Here is a 24994-nt window from a genome sequence, read left to right on the forward strand (position 1 = left end):
TTCTAATCTTTCCCATGGGTGATTAATCCCATGATATCTGAAAGTGTGCTCCCACAGACTTGGTCAGTACTTTGCCAGACTGCAGCCCTTTGGCGCAAAGATGTTCAATCCTGATTTTTTTTTTAGATCTGCCAGGTCACTCGGTATGGAATGGCAAATAAAGCCTGCAGATATCACATTAGCTCTTTTATATCCTGGATAGTCAGTTTCCTTGCAATGAGTGAAGACATTGGATTGGAAGAATATATTGGGGGTCAGATGCAGCATCAATGTGGGAACATTATAATTCAGCCTTGGGCAGATGCCAAGGAAAGGGATGGATTCATAAATTGTATCGAGGAGTGAAGAAAGTGGCTTTTGACTCCGATCTCTTAACTGGAGAGCAGTTTGGTTCATCCAATACTGGATGCTGGAGCAGCACTGTGACAAGTGAGAGGCATTGCAGGGAATCGTGGGAGATGGTGAAAAATTAGAATTTTGTGATATCAGCTACATGTATAGTATCTGATGTGGATTTGGATGATTAATCAAATAGTGGCAAATAATTGAGAAATAGGAGCTAGGCTATGGCCATGTTGGTGGAAGATTAAGATATAACTATGGGACCAGCAACAGAAGCTACTGCAGATTGTTATCTGGGTATTTGGGTAAGAATTGAAGGAAATGAATGTAGATTAATCCTGAGGACAGTGGAGGATTGGGGCTGCAGGAAGGCAGCATGGCCAACTTTATCAAAGACTATAGAAAGATGCAGAAGGGTGAAGCGGGATAGATTTCAATTACCTTACTAACATGATATGCTTTTTTACTTTATTAAGGACTATTTTATTGGTTTAATCACCGATTGGCAGGAGTGGTGGGCATAGAGGTATGAGGCAATAATAAACTTGAGGACTTCAGAGAAGTTGGAGAGGCAAGAATGTTTGGAGCTGAGGCAAACTCTGAAAATGTCCCCTGCCAGATAAGAAAAGTTGGATTTGTGATAGCAAGTTATTTGCTTGTAAAGATATTTCCTGTTCATTTGTATATTGATAAATGCAGCATTACTTATTGCTATTTGATGTATTATAATCCATATTTGAACTTTGATTTGACAGAGGGTGTGTTCCACATCACAGTGTCAGCCTTTAACGAGTTCTACAATTCTACCAATGAACTTGGTGCATATTTTGTACAAATGGTTCCAGAAGGCTTGGTGCTTAACATGAATTCCAGTGTGATTCATAAAAACGAAATCATCCTTTTCAGTGCAAAGCTGACTAGAGGAACTGCTGTGACATACAGTTGGAATATGGGTGATCAGACTTCATATGTAGATGAAGGTAAGAATGTTTTACGTTGTGACGCATAAGATGATTTGTAGTTTGAAGGGAAGGGGCATGACCTATGTCTTTAAAAGGCATTTGATTGTTGCTATTGAGGTGTTGGTAAAACAATAGGACTTCTGTGTAAAGAAGATGCAAAATATTTTTTAACATTCCACTGTTGCTTTTTCATTGTGATTCATGTTTGGACCCCCCCTTATGTTTCAGGTCCTGTAATTAAACACAAGTTTTTGTCGGCTGGAATCTACAATGTCACAGTAAATGCATGGAATAAAGTGGGAGCGGACTTGACCTACGTCATTGTGGCTGTACTTTACAGAATGCAACGTATGAAATAACTCAGTTGTCTCAAATGTGAATTGAATAACATTAATTTAGAGATGTTAGTAATTGTTGGGTTGGCTGTGAGTGAATAGGTCTGATTAATGTGCGTGGTTCCTCATGCCCTGATTATGGACAATTGAATTCCAAGTTGATAGGATGGATAAATCTTTTTTATCCGAGTGAAGGTAAGAGCCTTGTGCAAAATTAATTTGGGCTCTTTGAACCACATTCTCAGTTGTATTTTGGCTCTATATTAGAAACATAGAAACATAGATATTGATAATTTCACTTAGATAAAGGACAGTTAGCAAAGAAATCACCAGTAAAACACAAAGTACTGGAGTAACTCAACAGGCCAGTCAGCATCTGTGGAGGACACGGATAGGTAACGTTTCAGGTCATGACCCTTCTTCAAAAATCAACATATTGTTGTTGGGGATTCATTTCTGAGAATGAATGAGTAATGCACAATGTTTTTTGAGAGAGTTTCTTCAAAGCAACAAAAAACAAATTGCAGAGGAATTCAACAGGTTGAGCAGCATCTGTGGGGAGGGAAAGAAACTGTTGACCTTTTGGTTCAAGACCCTGTGTCAGGATTGGACCTGTTTGTGTTGCTGTTGTTTGCCAGGAAGGAAATCCTAGTAGCACAAGTGGACATGTTTAAAGCATAGGTCTGGAAATCACAGCAGCCACATCCTGGTATGAAGTGATCTTGCAAATCCAATCCATATCAAACAATGTCTTTGTGCACTCCTGAAACAGATATGTGATTGATTCTAACAGTCATCTCAAGCGGAGAGGAGAGGGGGGGGGGGGAGAGGAGAGGGGGGGGGGGGGGAAGAGAGAGAAAGAGGGGAGAGAAAGAGAGAGGGATAGGGAGAGAGAGAGAGGATGGGAGAGAGAGAATGCCTTTTTACTTTAACCCAAACCCAAATAACCATTTGCAGGCAGTGCTTTTTAACCTCAAACTAACCATATTTACATTTTCAAACCAAATTAAGGGTACTCACAGTGCTGTAGACATTTGTTCCGTGTCATTCAGAGCTCTGATTGAGGCACACCACTTGCAGAGACTGATTGAGGCACACCACTTGCAGAGACTGATTGAGGCACACCACTTCCTGGTTTTATAGTCCCTCCCCCTCCCTCCAGCGGGGGCAGCAGAGAGAATGGGGAATTTTGTAAAAACATTAATATCTCTGTCATATTTCATCGACGGGAAAAATCCTCAGCACACATGCGGCGGAGGGGGGCTCTGAGCGAGGTGGCCAAAAATGACGGCCATAGGTGGCGGCGTTCTCTCGGAAATTGCAGCACAGATCGCCAATACCGGTCAAGAACAGACTTTTAGTAATATAGAAGATAGATGAGATATTATTGAAAATGCTGCCTATTCATATAAGATATTTTGACTTGAACTGTGGGGACTAGAGGATGGCTACATACACATGATGTGTTGGAAGGAACTGCAGATGCTGGTTTAAACCAAAGATATACACAGTGTTGGAGTAACTCAGTGGGACAGGTAACATCTCTGGAGAGAATCAATGGGTGACATTTCGAGTCGAGACCCTTCTTCAGACATGATGTGTTTTAATTCAATCGGACTTGCTGAAAAACCTTAGTGCAGCTGCAGGAAATGTGTAGAAGTTGGGTCAAATTGATCACCTATTTAATATTAATGAATATTTTCCTCAAATTCAATAGTTCAATTAATGTTAGATAGCTGTTAGCGTAGGATTACAAATTAATTAACGATTCAACTTTAATTTGTTTTACAGCTGTTTCTGTCTTTGCATACAAGACAATATATGCCACGTATTCTGACATCATGTTCACAGCTATAACTGCAGAGGATGAGCCACTGCAATTTGTCTGGTATTTTGGAGACAAACTACCAGTGAAAACTACATCGCGCAGCATAACCACAATATATTCAACACCAGGGAAGTATGTACCGAACTACTGGGGTTTCATTGTTCACCAGCACCAACACACAGTGCCTATGAAATTTAGGTATTTAGGTAATATTGCAAATTGTGTTCTGATCTCAGCTGAGATGGAAACAAAACCCCCAAACTCAGATAGACCTGCTCTGTGAGCAGCAGTTTGATTGTTCAAAACTTTGCGGAAGACTGGAGAATTTCTCCTGCATATTATGTCTGTGCAAACATCTTCCAAAGTTTTATGCACTAGTTTAAGAAACCACGTGGGAAGCCAAGCCTGTCTACAAAAGCTGACAAAAATTCTGGAAATTAATTATTTACATTGTAAATTTCCACTAAACCGAAATTGTTGGAGGAACTCAGCGGGTCAGGCAACATCAGGGTGTATATGCTGCCTGACCTGCTGAGTCACTCCAGCACTTTGTGTTTTGCTCAAGATTCCAACATCTGCAGTTCCTTGTGTCTCAGGGAGTATCCACTAGTTGATCTTTTTGTAGCCTTCAACCAGACTCTTAAATTTCACTTTTTTTAGATTTAAGGCATAGGAGGTAAACTAGCATTAAAAACGTTATGTATTTATTTGATTTAATGAGAAACTGAATGCTGTTTATCAGAATAGCTAGAAAGTGGTTCTGTCTCGTTCTTAAGCACCCATCAAATCCCTTCTCAATCGTCTATTTTAAGTTGAAAGAACCATTGTAATTAATCTTCCATCATATATCTCTCTGTGGTTAGCCAAAATCTTCCATTGATTTCAATATCACACGCACATTTTTTTCTATACACACACACACAGTGGGGTCAGAGTAGGATACATTTGAAGAATTTAAAATTAAAGTAAATGTCAGCTTGTGGGCTGGATGGAAGTGTTCAACAAAGCTGTTGAATATGCAGCAATTAATCTCTTCCCCTTAAAGAAACTGCATCTAGAGTGTGTGTTAAATTTAAGGAAGTGCAATTAAGTTACGTTCTCTTGGTAAATCTGAGTATTTGGGGACCAAGTCTATTAAAATGGAGGAAGTAAAAGAGCAGCAGGATATCTCCTTCAATACAAGTACATCATCACCATTACTGCAGTTTGTACTATCACCACAACCTTTAAAATTAATGTTTCAGAGGAGCGTTACCAAATAAAACATTGATACCATCCCATCTCAGGTAGTGTGAGGGCAGATTGCCATAGGCTTGTAAAAAAGGTACATTTAAAAGAATGTTGATAGGCAGGAAAAGCAGTGGGGAGAATGAGTGTATTTACAAGGTAATTCAAGATCTTGGGGCCTTGGCAGCCTCAAGGTTTGCTCATCAGTGATGAGCAATTACATTTGGGGACAGAATTTAATGAGCAGATCTTGATTACAGGGTTATAGAAACATAAAAACATAGAAAATAGGTGCAGGAGTAGGCCATTCGGCCCTTTGAGCCTGCACCGCCATTCAATATGATCATGGCTGATCATCCAACTCAGTATCCCGTACCTGCCTTCTCTCCATACCCCCTGATCCCTTTAGCCACAAGGCCCACATCTAACTCCCTCTTAAATATAGCCAATGAACTGGCCTCAACTACCTTCTGTGGCAGAGAATTCCAGAGATTCACCAGTCTCTGTGTGAAAAATGTTTTCCTCATCTCGGTCCTAAAAGATTTCCCCCTTATCCTTAAACTGTGACCCCTTGTTCTGGACTTCCCCAACATCGGGAACAATCTTCCTGAATCTAGCCTGTCCAACCCCTTAAGAATTTTGTAAGTTTCTATAAGATCCCCCCTCAATCTTCTAAATTCTAGCGAGTACAAACCGAGTCTATCCAGTCTTTCTTCATATGAAAGTCCTGACATCCCAGGAATCAGTCTGGTGAATCTTCTCTGTACTCCCTCTACGGCAATAATGTCTTTCCTCAGATTAGGAGACCAAAACTGTACGCAATACTCCAGGTGTGGTCTCACCAAGACCCTGTACAACTGTAGTAGAACCTCCCTGCTCCTATACTCAAATCCTTTTGCTATGAATGCTAACATACCATTCGCCTTCTTAACTGCCTGCTGCACCTGCATGCCTACTTTCAATGACTGGTGTACCATGACCCCCAATACCGTGTGCTTTAAGTTTGTATACTAATCTCTTATGTGGGACCTTGTCGAAAGCCTTCTGAAAGTCCAGATATAACACATCCACTGGTTCTCCCTTATCCACTCTACTAGTTACATCCTCGAAAAATTCTATAAGATTCGTCAGACATGATTTACCTTTCATAAATCCATGCTGACTTTGTCCAATGATTTCACCACTTTCCAAATGTGCTGCTATCCCATCTTTAATAACTGATTCATGAGGATGGATGAGATTATAGAAAAATGGAAGGATGACGCCATGGAATTATTTCAAAACAATCTTAAAATATAAATGCAGGTATGAGGTAGATATTAATCCACCACATTGTTACATCGTGCAAATATGAAGAAATGGAGGGTTCGAAGAGCAAGTGAATTAGTGATGGACCATGTGAAGACAAAACAAAGGGGTGGAATTGGTAGCAAAGATGATGAATTGCTGCAGTTTTGGGCCAAGCTCAAGAAACTGTCAATCCATAAACCTGGTAGCCTAAAACCTATAACTTTCTGGATGCTACATTAGAACCAATTTACACAAATAAAATCATATTATCACAAAATAAACATAATATGTTCACCAAGAAGATGTACTGGATGTGTTTAGTTAAATGTAACTGAAGATGTTTTTGCTTTGCAGGTACAACGTGATAGTGAATGCATCGAACCAGATTAGTTCATTCACGTCAAACATCTATCCGATAGAGCTGCAGCAAGCAGTTGAACCAAACAGACTTAGAATAAACAATCAAGATCTTACCTCAGTTCTCTTAAACTCCAGTGTTGCTGTGGAAGTACGCATTAACTACGGGACCAAACTCTCATACTTGTGGAATTTTGGTGATGGTACCGTGAGAACTGGGAGCAGGAGGGAGTATCACCGTTATGATAGGTAGGCAGATTCTGAGATTAGGCCAAAAACCTAACGTGCGCTCATGTTCTTAACACAAACCTTAATGCACAGTGTTGATAAATATGTCAAAATATATTTTGTTCAAGTTTTACTTTTTACCATTGAAGGCAATTACTTAAAGTTAAGGGCCTCTCCTACTTAGGCGACTACAGGCGACTAGGCTGTTGCCACATTGTCACCGGTGTGTCGCCTATATGGTCATGAGTAGTCTCCTCAGTCGCCCAAAGAGTCGTAGCGTCTTTCTGGTCGCCGCAGGATTTTCAACATGTTCAAATAATTTCGGCGACAGTGGGTTTGACACCAATGAGCATAGCTTGACTTCTCCTGACGTAGGTGCTATCGTAGGTTGTCGCAGGTGCTGACTTTGGTGGATTCCATTGGCGATTCTATCCTAGTCATTCCGGCGACAGGTACTCGCGACTGAATTGTCTTCAGTTGTCACCGACAGGGTCGTAGCTTGTCAGAGCTTGTCACGGGTGGACGTAGGTTGACTTCAGTTGTCGTAGGTTGTCGCCTGTGTGGTCGTAGGTTGCCGTAGATGTGGTCGTAAGTGGACATCCTAAGTTGCGACGATTGGGTCGTAGCTTGCCGTAGCTTGATGTCGACTAGGTGGTAGTTTGCCGCAGACTTTGTCGTAGGGGTGTCCAGTCGCCGGTTTTTCGGTGACCTGCTACGACTATGATAGTCGCCGGCAGTCGTCTAAAAAATCGCCTAAGTGGGACAGGCCCTTTAGCATCACACAGGGTGGAAACAGACCATTCACCCCAACTTGCCCACACCGACCAACATGTCCCATCTTCATTCACCTGCATTTGCCCCCTATCCCTCTAACCCTGTCATATCTATATACCTGTCTAATTGCTTCATAAAAGTTCCGGTAGTCCCTGTCTCAATTACCTCTTCCGGCAGCTCGTTCCATACACCCACCACCCTTTGCGTGAAAAATCTACCCCTCAGATTCTTATAAAATCTTTCCCCTTTCACCTTAAAACCTATGCGTCTGGTTCTCCACTTTGGGCAGGAGACTCTGTGCATCTACCCGAACTATTCCTCTCATAATTTTGTAACTGCTTGTGATTTTCAAATTTATAATCCTATATCTTAACAGGCAAATGTATTTTGCAGAGCAATATCAATTGGACAATTGACTGACTTTGACTCAGATTGTTAAAGGTTGGGATAATGTTTTTGCACTCAATCTCCAGCTGGTTATTCCTGTTGATGCTGCATGAGTGGACATCATGCAAATATCCAATTAGCATCGGTTATGAGTTCCCATCTAGCTCGCCATCAAAATGCTTATTTATTTGATGTATGAAGAAGATCCTAATAAGAAACAGAAAAAAAATAAGTGCAGGAGTAGGCCATTTGGCCCTTCGAGCCAGCACCACCATTCAATGTGATCATGGCTGACCATCTAAATTCAATATCCTGTTCCTGCTTTTTCCCCATATCCCTTGATTCCTTTAGCCCTAAGAGCTAAATCTAACTCTCTCTTGAAATTAGGACGACATTATTACAGAGCAGCAATGACTGTTCACTTTGTTGAGGTCTGGCATGTACAGCATCAGGAAATATTCTAATTTAATGACAGTGGCTTAAAACACATGATTCAGGGACTTGGAACAGAGAAACAGATGAATCCCAACACAAATCAGGTATAGTAGACCATTCCAAGACCTTTGAAGCTCCATGACCAGGTGCTCTTGGGGACTGAGACTGAATCATAATATTCAAGTGTAACCAACTCCTTGTGTTTTGGTGAAAAGTAATCTGTTACATTTTATAGATGTCATTGTAGTTTCTTTAATTTCAATGTCTTGACTGCTGATCACGCAGTTCTGAAAATGCGCTAAACTAAATAACATTTAGAAGCCCAAAGCCGTTGTGAGTTTCAGCTGTGGTTGCAGAGAAAGTCATATAATATGCATTATTAACTTTGCACCTCCTGTATGTAGAAATCAAATCAAGGAGTCTAATATTTAAAATTCTGATTCTTGTTCCTCTCTAATACAGAATAATTTAGTAATTACATCATATGCTGAAAAGCTGCCTTTTCAAGTAATCTGCCATGTGCGAGCTTCATTGCAGAAATGGATGCTCTGTGGTTGAAATTAATCTTTCTATTATGATTGTTTTTGTTTACAGTGAAGGAGAATTTACAGTTGAAGTCGTCATCTTTAACAACGTGAGCTCAGCTGTAATCTCTGGCCAGCTCTTTGTTATTTCTGAGAATTGTCAGCCTCCTCCAGTGAAAACCTATGGCCCATCTAAAATAGAGGTACGGTGCGCTATGATATCCTCTTGAGGAGATTAGAATTAAAGTCTGTTACTCCTATATTATCCATCTGTTACTTTCCCATTACGGCTTAATTAGATAATTATACAAGGCTCAGTGAGACGAGACCTTGAATGCTGTGTACAGTCTTAGGATTCTTATCTAAGGAAGGATGTGTTGCTATGGAGGGAGTTCAGAAAACTGAGAGGCAAATGTCATGGAATCCTACAAAATTCCAGCAGGCTGGGACTTTATTCCCTGGAGTACAGGTGGATGAGGGCTGATTTTATAGAGGTATATGAGGGGAATAGGTCAAGGAGATAAATTGAGTCTTTTACCCAGAGTAGGGGGATCAAGAACCAAAGGATTTAGGTTTAAGGTGAGAGGGGAACGTTTTAAAAGGAATCTAAGGGGCAATCTCTTCACACAGAGGGTGTGGGTATATGGAATGAGCTACCAGAGGAGGTAGTTGAAGCATAATACAAGCAGGTGGGACTACTGTAGGTGGGGCAGCTTGGTCGGATGAGTATGTCAGGCTGAAGGGTCTGTTTCCATGCAATATGACAGAAACAAATTTGATGAAACAAGAATCTTCCTCACAGTCAGAGCGTTCAGGACTAGAGGTCACAGTCTAAGATTAGGGATTAAGATTAAGATAAATCGCAATCATTTTGAATGGCAGAATAGGTTCGAAGGGTCAAATGTTCTGGTCCTACTCATAGTTTCTGTGTTTTTATATGAATAATCAAGATAGAATGCAGTACTGAGGTAAAACAAAGAAGAAGTCATGATAAAGAAGAATGAACTACATGTGAGAATGAGGAATTTAACCTTTGGTTAAATGAGCAACGGTGGTGCTCTGTAAAGCGGCCTTTTCACGGGGCGAGTTGACGCAAGATGTCACCAGAGTGAAGAGGTCGTGGTCCAGCACGAGTCTCGCACGATATAACGGCAGTAGATAAAGAGTTCCCACGGTACTCGGCATTTCTGCTATTTGTGCGAGTGAACTTGTCCGTTTCCCGAGCTTTCCCGTTAAATCTTGAATGAACATCGTGAACTACACGTGACACAAATGATGTAACTTTTTTTTTCACACACTATATATATCCTCCCTTGGTTGAATTGGCTCATTTGGAGACATATTTTACGGTGTATGTGGGAGACACAGATGGACTGAGCACAGTACCTCGGTCTTACTGTGTGTGGGAGAGGGGGAGAAAGAGACGTACACTCACAGAGGCAGAGTCTCTCAGCCTGTGTAAGAGGGAGGGAGAGAGAGAGAGAGGCACACACAAGGTGGATGTGAAATCTCACCTGCCTGTTTCAGTGACAGACACCCGCCGTCAGTAAATGAAGACACCCCCATCTGTCTCCCCCTCCTCTCCCTCGACTCCCCCACCTTTCTCTCCCAACTCCAGTCCCGTCCCGACCCCCTGGGAAACTGAATAGAGCAACAGTCAACTGCTGCCTGTGCACTGATATGACAATAAAGGCTACTTTACTTTACTGAGTTAAAGAGTTCCCACGGTAGACTGTAAAACTGGGACCCTGGTTCTGGACTCCCCCAACACCGGAACCCTTCTTCAGACAGCCTAATCGGAATTGAGTCTGAAGATGTGTCTCGTCCCGAAACATCAGCTTTTTTTCTCCAGAGATGCTGCTTAACTCGCTGAGTTACTCCAGCTTTTTGTGTCTGTCTTCGGTTTAAACCAGCATGTGCAGTTCACTCCTTACACGGGTCTCTGTACAACATTGATTGGTAGCGTTCCGGACCCCTGGACCCGAGGACTCCGACCTGTATCTCTCAAAGAAGTACATGTGAAAAATTTCTCGCGGACCATAAAAATGCGTAACCTTTCAGTAAAGTCCCTTTTAAAGTCCCTTTTAAAGATTATAGTTATTTTCTTGAATCTCATTAACATAACTCATGAATAAGTTGATGTCCATATGCGGATGCAAATCTTTATTTTTATTTATTTTTTAAATTCAATCCCACATAAGATAATTTTTACTCACCTTCTGTCCCCTCTGTCCAGCTTCCGGGTTCACCGTTCGCAGGAGTTCCCACGGTACCCGCAAGAGTTATTACGGATATCGCACTGGCCACTGCGTTCATATAATGTTGCAATACTCAACCACAAGTGTACAAGTCACTCTTGGAGAAATTCAAACTTTCTTGAATTTTCTCCCGAGTGACCAAGTTACACGATGACCTGCCGTTAGCGCTACGGTGGTCCACGGTGGTCCACGAATGCCGCACTGTTATCGCACGAGGTTCCCACGATGTTAAACTCCGGTTAACTCTTGCGTCAAGTCGCCCGTGAAAAGGCCGCTTAAGGATGCATTCTCAGCCCTTTACTCCCCTGTACACTGACAACTATGCAGCCAAATTCTGTTCTAACTACATTTACCAGTTTGCAGTTGACGCCACTATAGAAGGCCGGATCTCAAACAATTACAAGATGCAATACAGAAAGAGAGAGTAACATGGCATCAAGACAACATTCTTCCCCACAATATTAGAAAGACGAAGGAGCTAGTTATTGATTTCAGGAAGTGAGGCGGTGTACATACCCGTCAGTATCAATTGACTACCTGTTGAACATCCATCCACAAAGAGATAACTCATTCACTTCAGTAGACCTGGAGTAATAAGCTTTCTACTATTCACTGTTAATAGCTCAAACAGTTTTCTACATTGGAATATTTTAAGAATAAGATTATCTGCTCATTATGTAGATTATAGGTTAGTAAAGGAAAGTATAATCTGTGACCTCTATGTGGCTCACATCACATTCAATAACTTAAATAAATTGTCATGAACCTATTAATTTTCTGAAATGTTATGGTAAAAGCATCCACTTTCTTGCAGGTTAGAAGATACCAGTCCTTCAACCTTGGGGTTACATTTGAGAGTGAGTTTGTCTGTAATATCTCAAGAGGTATACAATACAGTTGGTCCTTCTTTGAACAAGATGGTTCGCTGGTCACACTGGCACAGGTTGATGTTAATAAACAACTTATAATTATTCCAGGATATCTATTGAATTATGGAATCTACCTTGCAATTGCCCGGGTAAGAAATGTTTGAAAACATAATATGATTGTGGTATCATGACAAAACTTCTAATTTAATAGCAGCTGTTTCAAAATAATTTTTTATTAGAGGAAAATTGCATGTTACTTGGTCTGGAAAACGATACCAATGTTATTGAAATGTTTTGAATAATTGGTCGATAAAATCCAGGAGATATTTTAAAATATGAAGATCATAATTTCAGATTTATAGTGAAGCACACATCTGTACCCAGGCATTACTGCTTCCTCATTTAATTCTGTTACATGTAAAATGGGAGCTAATTTACCTACAGCATAAATGTGACCCGTCAAAAGTAGATGATTTAGGTGTGCAGCACTTAAGGTGTGGTTTAATATCTCATTTGAAGATGAGGATTCAGACAACATGGTATTTGTTCAGTCCTACACTGAAGGTATTCATTCTGAGTTAACTCCAGAAATAAAAATAATAAAAGGGAATTTGAATTTAGTTTTGTTAATATTTACTGAAATTATGATTTGACTACAAAATAGTAGTAATGTGGGGTATTTAATTTTTTTCTTTTATTTCCAACTCGAATTTCTCAAACATTTATTGCTCTATTTATCATTTATGTTACCAGTAAGAAATAAGTTAAAATAGTAATGGAAAAAAAATACTCCAAAATCTTATCAATTTTGCAGATGAGTAGACTTTATTGTGCAATTTACAGCTCACAAATGCTCTTAAAATTACTTTCCAAATGCAGGTTCAAATTGTTGGCAGTGTGGTTTACAATAACTACACTGTAAGTGTTGCAATCCTTGCTACTCCGCCAGTGAGTGTGATTTCAGGTGGCACACACCTCTTCATAAATTACAAGCATCAATCCATCATCAGTTTGAATGGATCAGAATCATATGATCCAGATTACCCAGGCACTTCAGACCTAAGGTGAGTCATAATTGGAGCAAGGCTCAAGAACCAGTCGTGCAGAAAAAACAGCAAAAACCTGCACTTAGAAAATACATTTAACACAAAAAGGTCTCAGTATGGAAAATAAATAGGATTTGTGGAAAAAACATTCAGCTAAGGATCATGCAGTCGAGGTTGAATGATGTTGAGGTGATTGAAAGAGTTGGTTTTGGTGATGGGCAGCATATGAAATTTGAAACTTAACGTCATTTTAAATGAAGTATAAAATTGCATGTTTGGTTCAGGCCATATAAGATGCTAATAGTTATAGGGTTTTCCTCATGGTCAAGTGATGTAGGCGTGGCATCAGAGTCAATGGTAGGAAGTCTGCGGATCTCTGGATGAGAAAGACGAGAGGCTTTGTGAGAGTGTAGCATGGACATGTTGGCCGATGTGGGCAAGTTGGGCCGAAGGGCCTGTTTCTACATTGTATCACTCTATGACATATGACTCTATGAGAGATGTTATGATATCTAAATGGCCTCCTAAAGGCCATTCAAATTGTATGCGTGCTATTGCTGCAACTGGGTTGAGCAAATGCATGGCGGTGCAAGTCTCCATGGAAAGCAAACCGTTAGTATAGAAAGGAATGTAAGAGTCAGCCCAGGAGAACAGGAAAGACGTAGAAACCTGCAACAAGGCCATGAAATCGGCAATGTTGAGTGGCATTTATTGCACATTCAACGAGGATGAAAATGATTTAAAGGCCACTTTAAAAGACAGAACCACTGTCTCAACAGGTGCAATGTGGCTTCCTTTACATCGGTGAGATCGATCATAGAGTACGTGACTATTTTGCTGAACATTTGTGCTCAATCCACCAAGACCAGTTAGTTCTCCTCATTGATAACCATCTTAACTCCCTTCCCATTCCCATCCCCATCCCGACCTTTCTATCCTTGGCCTCCTCCCTTAACAGAGCAAGGCCACATGCAAACTGGACGAGCAGCATCTCATGTACTGATTGTGACCCCCCCCCCCCCCCTTGTCTCTGTGCTCCATCTGAATGCACAGACATTTCTCCCTTTCCCCTTCCCTCCAACCGTTCCTTTCCACCTATATTCCTTCCTCTAGCATCACATTTTCCAGCTCTTCTCTCCTTATCTCACCACCTTTTGTCTTTTCATTTTTGGCCTTTGTCCAACCAACTGCCAATCAAAATCCCCCTCACCTTTATCTACCTATCACTTGCCAAGCTTTGTCCCACCCCATCTCTCTTCCAGCTTTCTTCCCCTCAACTGCAATCGGTCTGAAGATGGGTCCCGACTAGAAACGTCACCTATACATGTTCTCCAGAGAGGCTGCCTGACACGCTGAATTACCCCTGCACTTCTGAGCTTTTTTTTTGTAAATTAGCATCTGCATTTCCTTGTGTCTATATATTATTAGATGTGTGTCCCTTTTAAATTTTGTAGCACTTGATTAACTGCTCGATGCATATGTTGCAGCATTGTTTAGTTAAAAGTTGACAGACAAATTCTTTCTGTATGGAAGATGCAGCTTTACACTATGTGGCAAAGAAAGTTTGCATGCATCTTCCAATGTCACAGAAAGTGAATCTTGTGTACCGGCCTCGTTTTCTCCTCTCCACTTATCGATAAAACTTTACCCACTTTTCCCACAATTTCGCTCCTTGAGTAAAACACAAGGTGCTGGAGGAACTCAGCAGGTCAGGCAACATCAGTGGTCAGAATGGACAGATGACGTTTTCGGTCGGAATCCTTTTTCAAACTGATTGTAATAGTGGGGAGAAAGTTGGAAAAGGGAGTTGGGGGAGGGACAATGACTGACAAATGATAGGTGTATTTTGCTTGGGTAACTTACAACGCAACGGTATGTATATTTATTTCTTTAACTTCAAGTAACTCTTGCTTTCCCTCCCCGTCCCTTGACCATCCTAGTTCTCCGACTTGTTCTACTGTCCTCCTTATTAAATATTACTGATTGTATTCCACGTGGTCACCTTCCCCTCACCTAACAATGAACCATTCTACATTTCTTTATCTTCATCTGCTTTGATCTGTCGTTTTCACGTTACCCTTCAATATCTCCAGACTCCCTCTCCCCTGCCTCTCAGGGTGAAGAAGGGTCTCGACCTGAAATGTCACCCATTCCTTCTCTCCAGGGATGCTGCCTGTTCCGCTGAGTTACTCAAGCATTTTGTGTCTGTAAATTATGTCAAATGGGTGGAGTAGGTGACAAAGACTAGAAGTGCAAAGGTGACAAAGGGTGTCAGATGAGCTGAAATGTAAAACCAGAGGGAGGAATTTGTGGAAGGGACAGGGGGGGGGGATAAAAGGGCGACTCAGAGATCGGAAAGTATGTATGTATCCATTTAGCTTCTTGTTGAAGAAATCAGTGCCATTTTAATCTCGGGAAAGCCTATCCCATTCGCTTCATTACCCATGATTTGACCCTCTCCCTTCCAGCACTCAATTTGAAATTGCACATTTACCTTCTGATTTCTTCTTCCCCTTTGAAAATATCTAGAAATCAATTAAACTTAACAGGAGAAATTTGTTTTTCTTCATTAGCGTTTGAAGTTGAGTGTCATACTTCTATCTCAGACATGAATTTCCAGTAAAGTTACTGGAACTGAATGTACGCAGCTGAGTACAATCAGCAGCCAATGCCCTAGCTATGTTTTAACACTAGCAATTAAAATGAATTTCTCACGCAATTCTTTTTTATCAGGTAACTTAATGGTTTGTAAAAGTTAATTTTTAAATTGTAATTTATTCTGTTGTATATATTAAATTTATTTTACCTCTGTCAACTCTTCACAGGTTTTTCTGGTCCTGTGAAGCAGTGAGTAGCTTGGATGTCCCTTGTTTCAGACATAACCTGAACAAAACTTTGGACACAACTTCCAGTATAATCAAGGTCCCACTGTCGACCTTAAAAGCTGACATTGACCAGTTTCTTTTCAAGTTAACAGTTAGCAGTGATAACAGAAATTCTTCAGAAGCGCTTCTGTTTATAACAGTTAAGAAAGAAGATCACTTAAGGCAAGTTCTCAAATATCATAGTGTTCCAATTATTGTTGGGAGAATGCCTGCCAAAGCACCTTAAGCATATCAAAATGTATCTACGATTTGGGAGGTTATGTCTCACCCTCTCGCTATCTAGTGATTTGAAACAAAGCACCAAAAAAATCCGTGGGAGCCCAGTGGGTGACGGTATTTGCTGACTAACAGGCTGCAGAGTGTGGTCCCAACACACAAAAAAAGTTTGCATAATATTTTACTTTAGACTTTAGAGATAGAGTGCAGAAACAGGCCCTTCAACCTGCGATCACCCCGTACACTAACATTATCCTGCACACTAGGATCAATTTATAATATTTACGACATGTTACTGATTTATACCATGTGCATATCTGACCTTCAACTTAGCCATCAATTAATGGTTGACTTAAAAACATGAGTAATCTCTGTCAAGATCAAAAATAACTGAGCTTTCTGTTTGCCTCCCTGTGGTAAAGTTAATTTTCCAAAATATAACAAATTATGCAAAAACAATCAACCAAATGAAATACTAGGATCCGTCTCAATGTAAAATGTGACTTTGCGAGTTATGAAACTACAGCAAGGAGATTGCAGAAGCCTCAATGAAGATCTTTGCTGGAGATAGCAGCAGCCTACATTCAGGGAAACAACTCTCCACTACCACCCTGTGACTCCTTTCTGCAATACAATTTTGAATCCTGGATCCTAGCTCACCCATGTGATCTAACCTTCTGGACTAGCCAACCATATGTGATCCTGTCAATAGTCTTGCTAAAGTCCATACAGACCTCAACTACCTTTGGCAATCCCTTTGGTGACCTCTTCAAAAAAACTGTCAAGTTCTGAGATGTGATTGACACATCTGTGCTGACTATCACCACTCAATTCCCCCAATTCCTTTGATTCCATGACTAACTTCTTAGTAAATACAGATCTGAATTATTCATTTAACACCTGACCCATCTCCTGTGGCTCAACACATATACTCCTCTAACCAATTGATCTGTTAAAATTATCGAATTAGAATCTAATTTCTGGTTCTTCATTTTGCAACCTGCTATTCAGTATCAAGATGCTCTTAATCCTTACAATCCAATTTATTTGAAAACACTTAAATAAAATTGAACAGTTTAATTTACTGAACATCAAAATCCATCATGATGATGGGAAATTTAAATTAAAGAATTAAATTAAATCTGAAATTTAAAAAATGATTTATTAATGGAGAATTTGAAACCATCAGATTGTCACAAACTGACTGGGGAATGACATTTTCTGTTCAATATGTGATCCAGATACACAATCTGTTGACTCTTAAATGCCTGCTGAAATGGTCTGGGAAGCCAGGCAGTTCAAGGGAATTCAGAGGATAGCAGTAAATGCTGACTCAGCAACATGTACAATCATTGAACAAATAAAGATGCACAACTGGATATAAGGAAAATCTGTCTTAAATAAGCTATGGTCAATATGAGACTGCTGCAAGTTGATGAGAGATTTCTCAGTTACCTTGTTTAAATTACATTTTACTGCTGACTAATATCTGTGATCTTTGTAACCCACGATACTTTTTACAGGCTGGTAAAACTCTTTTGTGTTGACTGTGTGAATAATTCAGTCAATTGGAATGATGCATTTTCTCTCAAAGCTGTGTGTGAGGAATGCACAGAAACTGTGAATCTCTCATATTCTTGGAAGTTATTCCTTGTGAATTCAACAGAGACAGAACTTTTTGAAGGTCAGTCACCTAAAGTGTTCCAGAATATTCCACTATCTTCAAAACACTAGAATTCTAAAAACAAATTTAATGAATATTTCTGTAATCAAGTGAATAGCAATTCAGTCAATGACGTGTTGATATCAGTGGATGACAGGTGATTTGTTTTTTATTGCTAAGTATATCAGCAAATGTAATGCTGACATTCTAAATAAAAGTGAAGATAAACTAATCATGATTTTTCCAAAAAAAATTCAAATTCAGTAATTTAAGATTAATCCATTGATTTTTCCCTCATGTCAGGTAAAAACATTTAAATATATTGTGTGTTTGTTTTATAGTTCCCTTCTGCAGACTGGTGGTGGACAGCTTGCAGTCAAATTTGCATGGCCCCATTGTGGTTAACGATTCTCCTGCACTTGAAGCGACTACCAGCACACAAACATCAGTGACAGCAACTATTCACTCCAGCATTCAATCCACAGCCAGTCACAAAATCAAAGGCACTCACGGAACTTGGATTGGTCCATTTGGTCAAAATAATTCTGGTAATGTTACCAGCACCACTACAGTTTCAACTTTCCCTGTTACTCCAATTCATACCTCCCTAACCAACGTAACAAACAGAATAGGAAGAATGACTACTTTAAAGGGTCCATTCCCCTTTCCAGTTCCCGAAGAGCAGTTATCAGCAGGAAGACCTCAGAGAAGAATTCCTCGAGCTGCTCAGTCAATAGGTTCTTCACTCATCAATGCTTCAGGTAAAGCTTGCAACATCCAGAAATTCTCCTGCCTGCAATTTTCAAGTCTTCATCTTTTTATTATCACAAAGACATATGTTATTGTGTTAGTTGTATTTGGCTTTGAGCATTTTCGATGGAAGGCTTGTCTTATTTGCGTAAGATGCAAAGTTGATTGGACTAACTGCAACTTGCTGGGTCAGAGTATATGATGTTATGAAAGGTTAGGAATACAATATTGTCCATGTTATGTTGAAGCTGATGAGAAGGATCCTGTAAAGGGCAACATAACATATTTACAAGCTGTGTTTGAGTTACATTTATGAGAACTGTCAAGTTAAGAGTTTGGCAATATTAGCTCCCTCTTTAGAACTCTTTGTTGGTGGAGAGGTCATAAGTCATCAGTTGATAAACTGATTTCTCTGTGGGGATAAAAAAGCTTAAAAAACAAATAAGATCATTTGCATAAAGTCAAATCATTTTTAACCTGGGATGCCCTTGTGTTTATTTTGGTTTAGTTTAGTTTAACTTAGAGATATAGCATAGAGACAGGCCCTGTGGCCCACTGAGCCCACACCGACCAACTAGTTCACACTAGATCAATGTTGTCTCCCTTTCTCATCCACTCCCTACACACAAAGAGCAATTTACAGAGGCAAATTAAAATACAAACCCGCGCGTCTTTGGGATGCATTTGAAAACTGGAGCACCCGGAGAAAATCCAGACAGTCACAGGGAGAGAGTGCAAACTCCACAGAGACAGCATCTGAGGTCAGGATCAAACCCGAAACTCTGGCACGGTGAGGCAGTGGCTCTAGCTGGAGTGCTGGAGGAGGTACATCAGTTTTTGTGTGACTCACTGCATCTCCAATATACAATACAGAAGAAGTGAACAAAGAACTGTAAAATGCCAAAACTAGCCTTTCAAGTACAAACCCAAATAAAGGCCTGACACCATAATATCATTTCCTTGGAAATGTTAGAGAGCTGTGTCAGAATGCAGATTGGGAGACGTGGGAGAAGATGATTAGTTGAACGGAGAAAAAATGCTGGGGCTTGAGTTTGTGTAGTTCATGGAAGGGTTACGATCAGAATGGCAGAAAATAATCTTTGCTGCTGGAATCACTCTGGGTAGATGGTTATCGAAGGAGAGGTGGATAGTTGGGGAGATGACAGGTATGACATGATAGCAACAGCATCGAGTGGGATGGTGACAGGTTTAGACTTTAGAGATACAGTGCAGAAACAGGTCCTCCAGCCCACTGAGTCCGCACCGGCTAGCACTCACCTCGTACACTCGCACTCGGGCCAATTTACAATTTTTATCCCAAAGCCAATTAACCTACAAACCTGTATGTCTTTGAAGTGTGGGAGGATAAAACCCACATGGTCACAGGAAGAACGTACAAACACTGTACAGACATAGTCAGGATCGAACCCGGATGTCTAGCACTGTAAAACAGCAGTTCTACCACTACGCCACTGGGCAGCCATGAAGCATTAAGTTGTTAAGCATTACATCTTAAAAAAGGCTCATATCTGGAGTAAATGAACTACTTCACTTATCAGCTAGGATAAAGCAGGACCCTTCAAACACTTCAAGTAGTCTTTGGTTAAAACACAACATAATTTCACAAACGATCAGGAATGTTGTCATCACTGCTCAAAAACCTATTGTTTGCAGGGCTCCGAATAGTTAAGAAAGAAGCATTTAAAAAAATATCAAAAGAAGCTTTGGATCTTGTGACACACCTGACATTGTAACAGCTAACATTGTTAGTAAATTAGCAGATGACAACAAAATTGGTGGTACGGTGGACAGATATCTAAATTTACACCAAGATCACGATCAGTTAGGAAGGTTTATACTATTGATTAATTACATGGTTTTGTAAATATTCCACTCCTTATATCCGCCAAATATCAATGGACTAAGTTAAAGCCGAGGCTGTTGATACCAGAACTCTATTCCCTTAAGGGCCTGCCCCACTTAGTCGATTTTTTCAGCGACAGCCAGAAAATAGGCTGTCGCCACATGGTCGCGGGGTGCCGCCTGTATTGTCGTGAGTTGTCTCCTCAAGTGTCGTAACTTTTTTCTTGTCGCCGCCGGATTTTGAAATGTTCAAAACCTTTCAGCGACAGTGGGCTTGACGTTGCCTGTCTTCTCTTGTCATAGGTGCTGTCGTAGGTTGTCGCCAAGATGACGCCAGGTGACGTTGGTTGTTGCCGGGTGATGACCTCGGTGAATTCCATTGGCGACAACCTATGTCATCCTTAGTCAACCGGCGACTGAATTGTCTTCAGTTGTCGCCGACGGGGTTGTTATTGTCATAGATTGTCGCTGGTGGACGTAGGTTGACTTCGGTTGTCATAGGTTGTCGACTGGTGGCTGTAGATTGTCATAGGTGTGGTCGTAGGTGGACGTCCTAAGTTGCGACGATTGGGTCACCGGTTGTCGGTAGCTTGACATCGACTAGGTGGAAGGTTGTCATCTACATTGTCATAGGGGGAGTCCAGTCGCCACTTTTTCAGCGACCTGCTACGACTGTGACAGTCGCCGGGAGTCGGCGAAAAAAATCGCCTGTGGGCAGGCCCTTTTGGTGTTGAAATGATTGTAAATTTGTAACATTGTATTTTGTTTCAGATATCAATGGGACTCTGAATGCTGCTGGAAATAAGAGCTTCTCCACAGTTTATGAAAAATTGAAGACCACATCATTGCCTGTGTCTAATTCTCCCAAAGTGAATGGTTCTCGCATGGAAAGAGGTGGATCACAACTTGAGATCTCAGAGAGTGGAATCATTGAAAGAGGAGGTAAGGAGGAGAATTAAGTGCAAATGTCTATCTTGGACAATAAAAGGCATCCGTCTTTTTTAATTGCAGTATTGTTTCCATGTTCTCAAACAAAGTCAGAATGATATAATTCTAGTGCACATATTGACGTGCATAATTCTTTTTAAGGCAAAGGAATCTCTGTAATTTAACCATCTTATTTAATGCTGAGCATCAGACCCCTTCGCTTTTCTCCTTACCTACCACTTCCTCAGCCCAACTGCTAAGTAAACCATGTTTTTGCGACTGTCAGAATTACTAATCTGGCTCAGCATCCAAGAGCAGATTTGTTGGAAATTACAACAAACTGGTAAATTGTTGGTGCAGGAAAGAACTGCAGATGCTGGTTTAAATCGAAGGTAGACACCAAATGCTGGAGCAACTTAGCAGAACAGGCAGCATCTCTGTAGAGAAGGAATGGAACTCAAACAGCACTTTCAGGCTGTGCACATTCACATGGGAATCCCAAGCTTTTCAAGATTCAACGATTCAAGATTCAAGTGTTGTTTTCTATGTGGAACTGTTGGCCAAAGGCAGAAACATTTGGGCCTGAGTCTCAGATCTAATGATGTGTTGAGTTTAGTTTGCAATGCAATTTCTGCTTTCCAATCCTCAGACATTTTCTCATTCTGTGTTTACACAGGTGGAATTTTTTGTTGTTGAAAATTGTACAATTTTAGCATGGCAATTCAGTGAATTCTGAATAATAACTAGAATACAATCTCTAAGTTTTAATGAAAACGTTTCTTAAGTTCTGTGTTATTGTGAGTTCTTTAGGATCCTTTTCGGGAGGAGGATCGAGCAGCTCAACACCATTTCCAGGATTGCCGGTTGTTCCAGGTACCCTGTACACTTCTTATTCTACCCACTGACATTATGCACCAACCTGCTACTCAATTCTGAACCAACTTGCCATTGGTGTTTGTGTACCCTGTAATATAATAATCTCACAATAAAACTGGCAGATAGTGCACCCCCTGCCCCATCTGTGGCAGTATCTGCAAGCCCCACATTGGCTTCATCAACTACCTCAAAACCCACAAAACTGTAGTGAAAGCAAATCATCCTCACCACCAAAGGACTGCCTGAAAAGACGATCACGATTGTTGTTTTTTAAAAAACTGTCCAAATAGCTTTTTCCTAAACTATTTATCTATTATTATTTTCCAGAGGTCAAAGACTCATAATTATTATGTGCTCCATGTTTCATAGTCCCAGAGTCATGCAGCATAGGAACAGGCTCCATGGTCTAGTAAGTGCACATCAAACATCAACCGCCCACTTACTGTATAATAATCCCACTTTATTTTCACCGCATTCCCATCAGTTGCTTCTAGAACATAGAAACATAGAAATTAGGTACAGGAGTAGGCCATTCGGCCCTTCGAGCCTGCACCGCCATTCAATATGATCATGGCTGATCATCCAACTCAGTATCCCGTACCTGCCTTCTCTCCATACCCTCTGATCCCCTTAGCCACAAGGGCCACATCTAACTCCCTCTTAAATATAGCCAATGAACTGGCCTCGACTACCCTCTGTGGCAGGGAGTTCCAGAGATTCATCACTCTCTGTGTGAAAAAAGTTCTTCTCATCTCGGTTTTAAAGGATTTCCCCCTTATCCTTAAGCTGTGACCCCTTGTCCTGGACTTCCCCAACATCGGGAGCAATCTTCCTGCATCTAGCCTGTCCAACCCCTTAAGAATTTTGTAAGTTTCTATAAGATCCCCTCTCAATCTCCTAAATTCTAGAGAGTATAAACCAAGTCTATCCAGTCTTTCTTCATAAGACAGTCCTGACATCCCAGGAATCAGTCTGGTGAACCTTCTCTGCACTCCCTCTATGGCAATAATGTCCTTCCTCAGATTTGGAGACCAAAACTGTACGCAATACTCCAGGTGTGGTCTCACCAAGACCCTGTACAACTGCAGTAGAACCTCCCTGCTCCTATACTCAAATCCTTTTGCTATGAAAGCTAACATACCATTCGCTTTCTTCACTGCCTGCTGCACCTGCATGCCCACTTTCAATGACTGGTGTACCATGACACCCAGGTCTCGCTGCATCTCCCCTTTTCCTAGTCGGCCACCATTTAGATAATAGTCTGCTTTCCTGTTTTTGCCACCAAAATGGATAACCTCACATTTATCCACATTATACTGCATCTGCCAAACATTAGCCCACTCACCCAGCCTATCCAAGTCACCTTGCAGTCTCCTAGCATCCTCCTCACAGCTAACACTGCCCCCCAGCTTAGTGTCATCCGCAAACTTGGAGATATTGCCTTCAATTCCCTCATCCAGATCATTAATATATATTGTAAATAGCTGGGGTCCCAGCACTGAGCCTTGCGGTACCCCACTAGTCACTGCCTGCCATTGTGAAAAGGACCCGTTTACTCCTACTCTTTGCTTCCTGTTTGTCAGCCAGTTCTCTATCCACATCAATACTGAACCCCCAATGCCGTGCGCTTTAAGTTTGTAAACTAATCTCTTATGTGGGACCTTGTCGAAAGCCTTCTGGAAGTCCAGATACACCACATCCACTGGTTCTCCCCTATCCACGCTACTAGTTACATCCTCGAAAAATTCTATAAGATTCGTCAGACATGATTTACCTTTTGTAAATCCATGCTGACTTTGTCCAATGATTTCACCACTTTCCAAATGTGCTGCTATCCCATCTTTAATAACTGACTCTAGCAGTTTCCCCACTACCGATGTTAGACTAACTGGTCTGTAATTCCCCGTTTTCTCTCTCCCTCCCTTCTTAAAAAGTGGGGTTACGTTTGCTACCCGCCAATCCTCAGGAACTACTCCAGAATCTAAAGAGTTTTGAAAGATTATTACTAATGCATCCACTATTTCTGGAGCTACTTCCTTAAGTACTCTGGGATGCAGCCTATCTGGCCCTGGGGATTTATCGGCCTTTAATCCATTTAATTTACCCAACACCACTTCCCGGCTAACCTGGATTTCACTCAATTCCTCCAACTCCTTTGACCCGCGGTCCCCTGCTATTTCCGGCAGATTATTTATGTCTTCCTTAGTGAAGACGGAACCAAAGTAGTTATTCAATTGGTCCGCCATATCCTTGTTCCCCATGATCAACTCACCCATTTCTGAATGCAAGGGACCTACATTTGTTTTAACTAATCTCTTTCTTTTCACATATCTATAAAAACTTTTGCAGTCAGATTTTATGTTCCCTGCCAGTTTTCTTTCATAATCTATTTTTCCTTTCCTAATTAAGCCCTTTGTCCTCCTCTGCTGGTCTCTGAATTTCTCCCAGTCCTCCGGTATGCTGCTTTTTCTGGCTAATTTGTACGCATCATCCTTCGCTTTGATACTATCCCTGATTTCCCTTGTTATCCACGGATGCACTACCTTCCCTGATTTATTCTTTTGCCAAACTGGGATGAACAATTTTTGTAGTTCATCCATGCAGTCTTTAAATGTCTTCCATTGCATATCCACCGTCAACCCTTTTAGAATTAATTGCCAGTCAATCTTGACCAATTCACGTCTCATACCCTCAAAGTTACCTTTCTTTAAGTTCAGAACCATTGTTTCTGAATTAACAATGTCACTCTCCATCCTAATGAAGAACTCAACAAAATTATGGTCACTCTTGCCCAAGGGGGCACGTACAACAAGACTGCTAACTAACCCTTCCTCATTACTCAATACCCAGTCTAAAATAGCCTGCTCTCTCTTTCTGAACTCAGCTATACACATTGGGGGCAATTGACGGATAAACCGGCACAATTTGCCTGACATGATAATGGCATTTCTA

The 24994-nt window shown here is 40.9% G+C and overlaps 1 protein-coding gene across 1 annotated transcript in view; it reads left to right on the forward strand.

The window, feature by feature from the left end:
• The window catches only part of pkd1l1 (polycystin 1 like 1, transient receptor potential channel interacting), a 148194-nt gene that overhangs the window by 19188 nt on the left and 104012 nt on the right, over positions 1–24994 (forward strand). The window contains exons 8-19 of the mRNA XM_033039725.1: positions 1098–1322; positions 1533–1652; positions 3431–3599; positions 6339–6590; positions 8760–8892; positions 11762–11965; positions 12696–12880; positions 15688–15964; positions 17461–17647; positions 17968–18387; positions 21011–21181; positions 21977–22039. Of these exons, the coding sequence (XP_032895616.1) occupies positions 1098–1322; positions 1533–1652; positions 3431–3599; positions 6339–6590; positions 8760–8892; positions 11762–11965; positions 12696–12880; positions 15688–15964; positions 17461–17647; positions 17968–18387; positions 21011–21181; positions 21977–22039 (2406 nt within the window). The remainder of the gene's footprint in view (positions 1–1097; positions 1323–1532; positions 1653–3430; positions 3600–6338; positions 6591–8759; positions 8893–11761; positions 11966–12695; positions 12881–15687; positions 15965–17460; positions 17648–17967; positions 18388–21010; positions 21182–21976; positions 22040–24994) is intronic.

This window comes from Amblyraja radiata, chromosome 2 (assembly GCF_010909765.2).
Source record: "Amblyraja radiata isolate CabotCenter1 chromosome 2, sAmbRad1.1.pri, whole genome shotgun sequence".
Taxonomy (NCBI): domain Eukaryota; kingdom Metazoa; phylum Chordata; class Chondrichthyes; order Rajiformes; family Rajidae; genus Amblyraja; species Amblyraja radiata.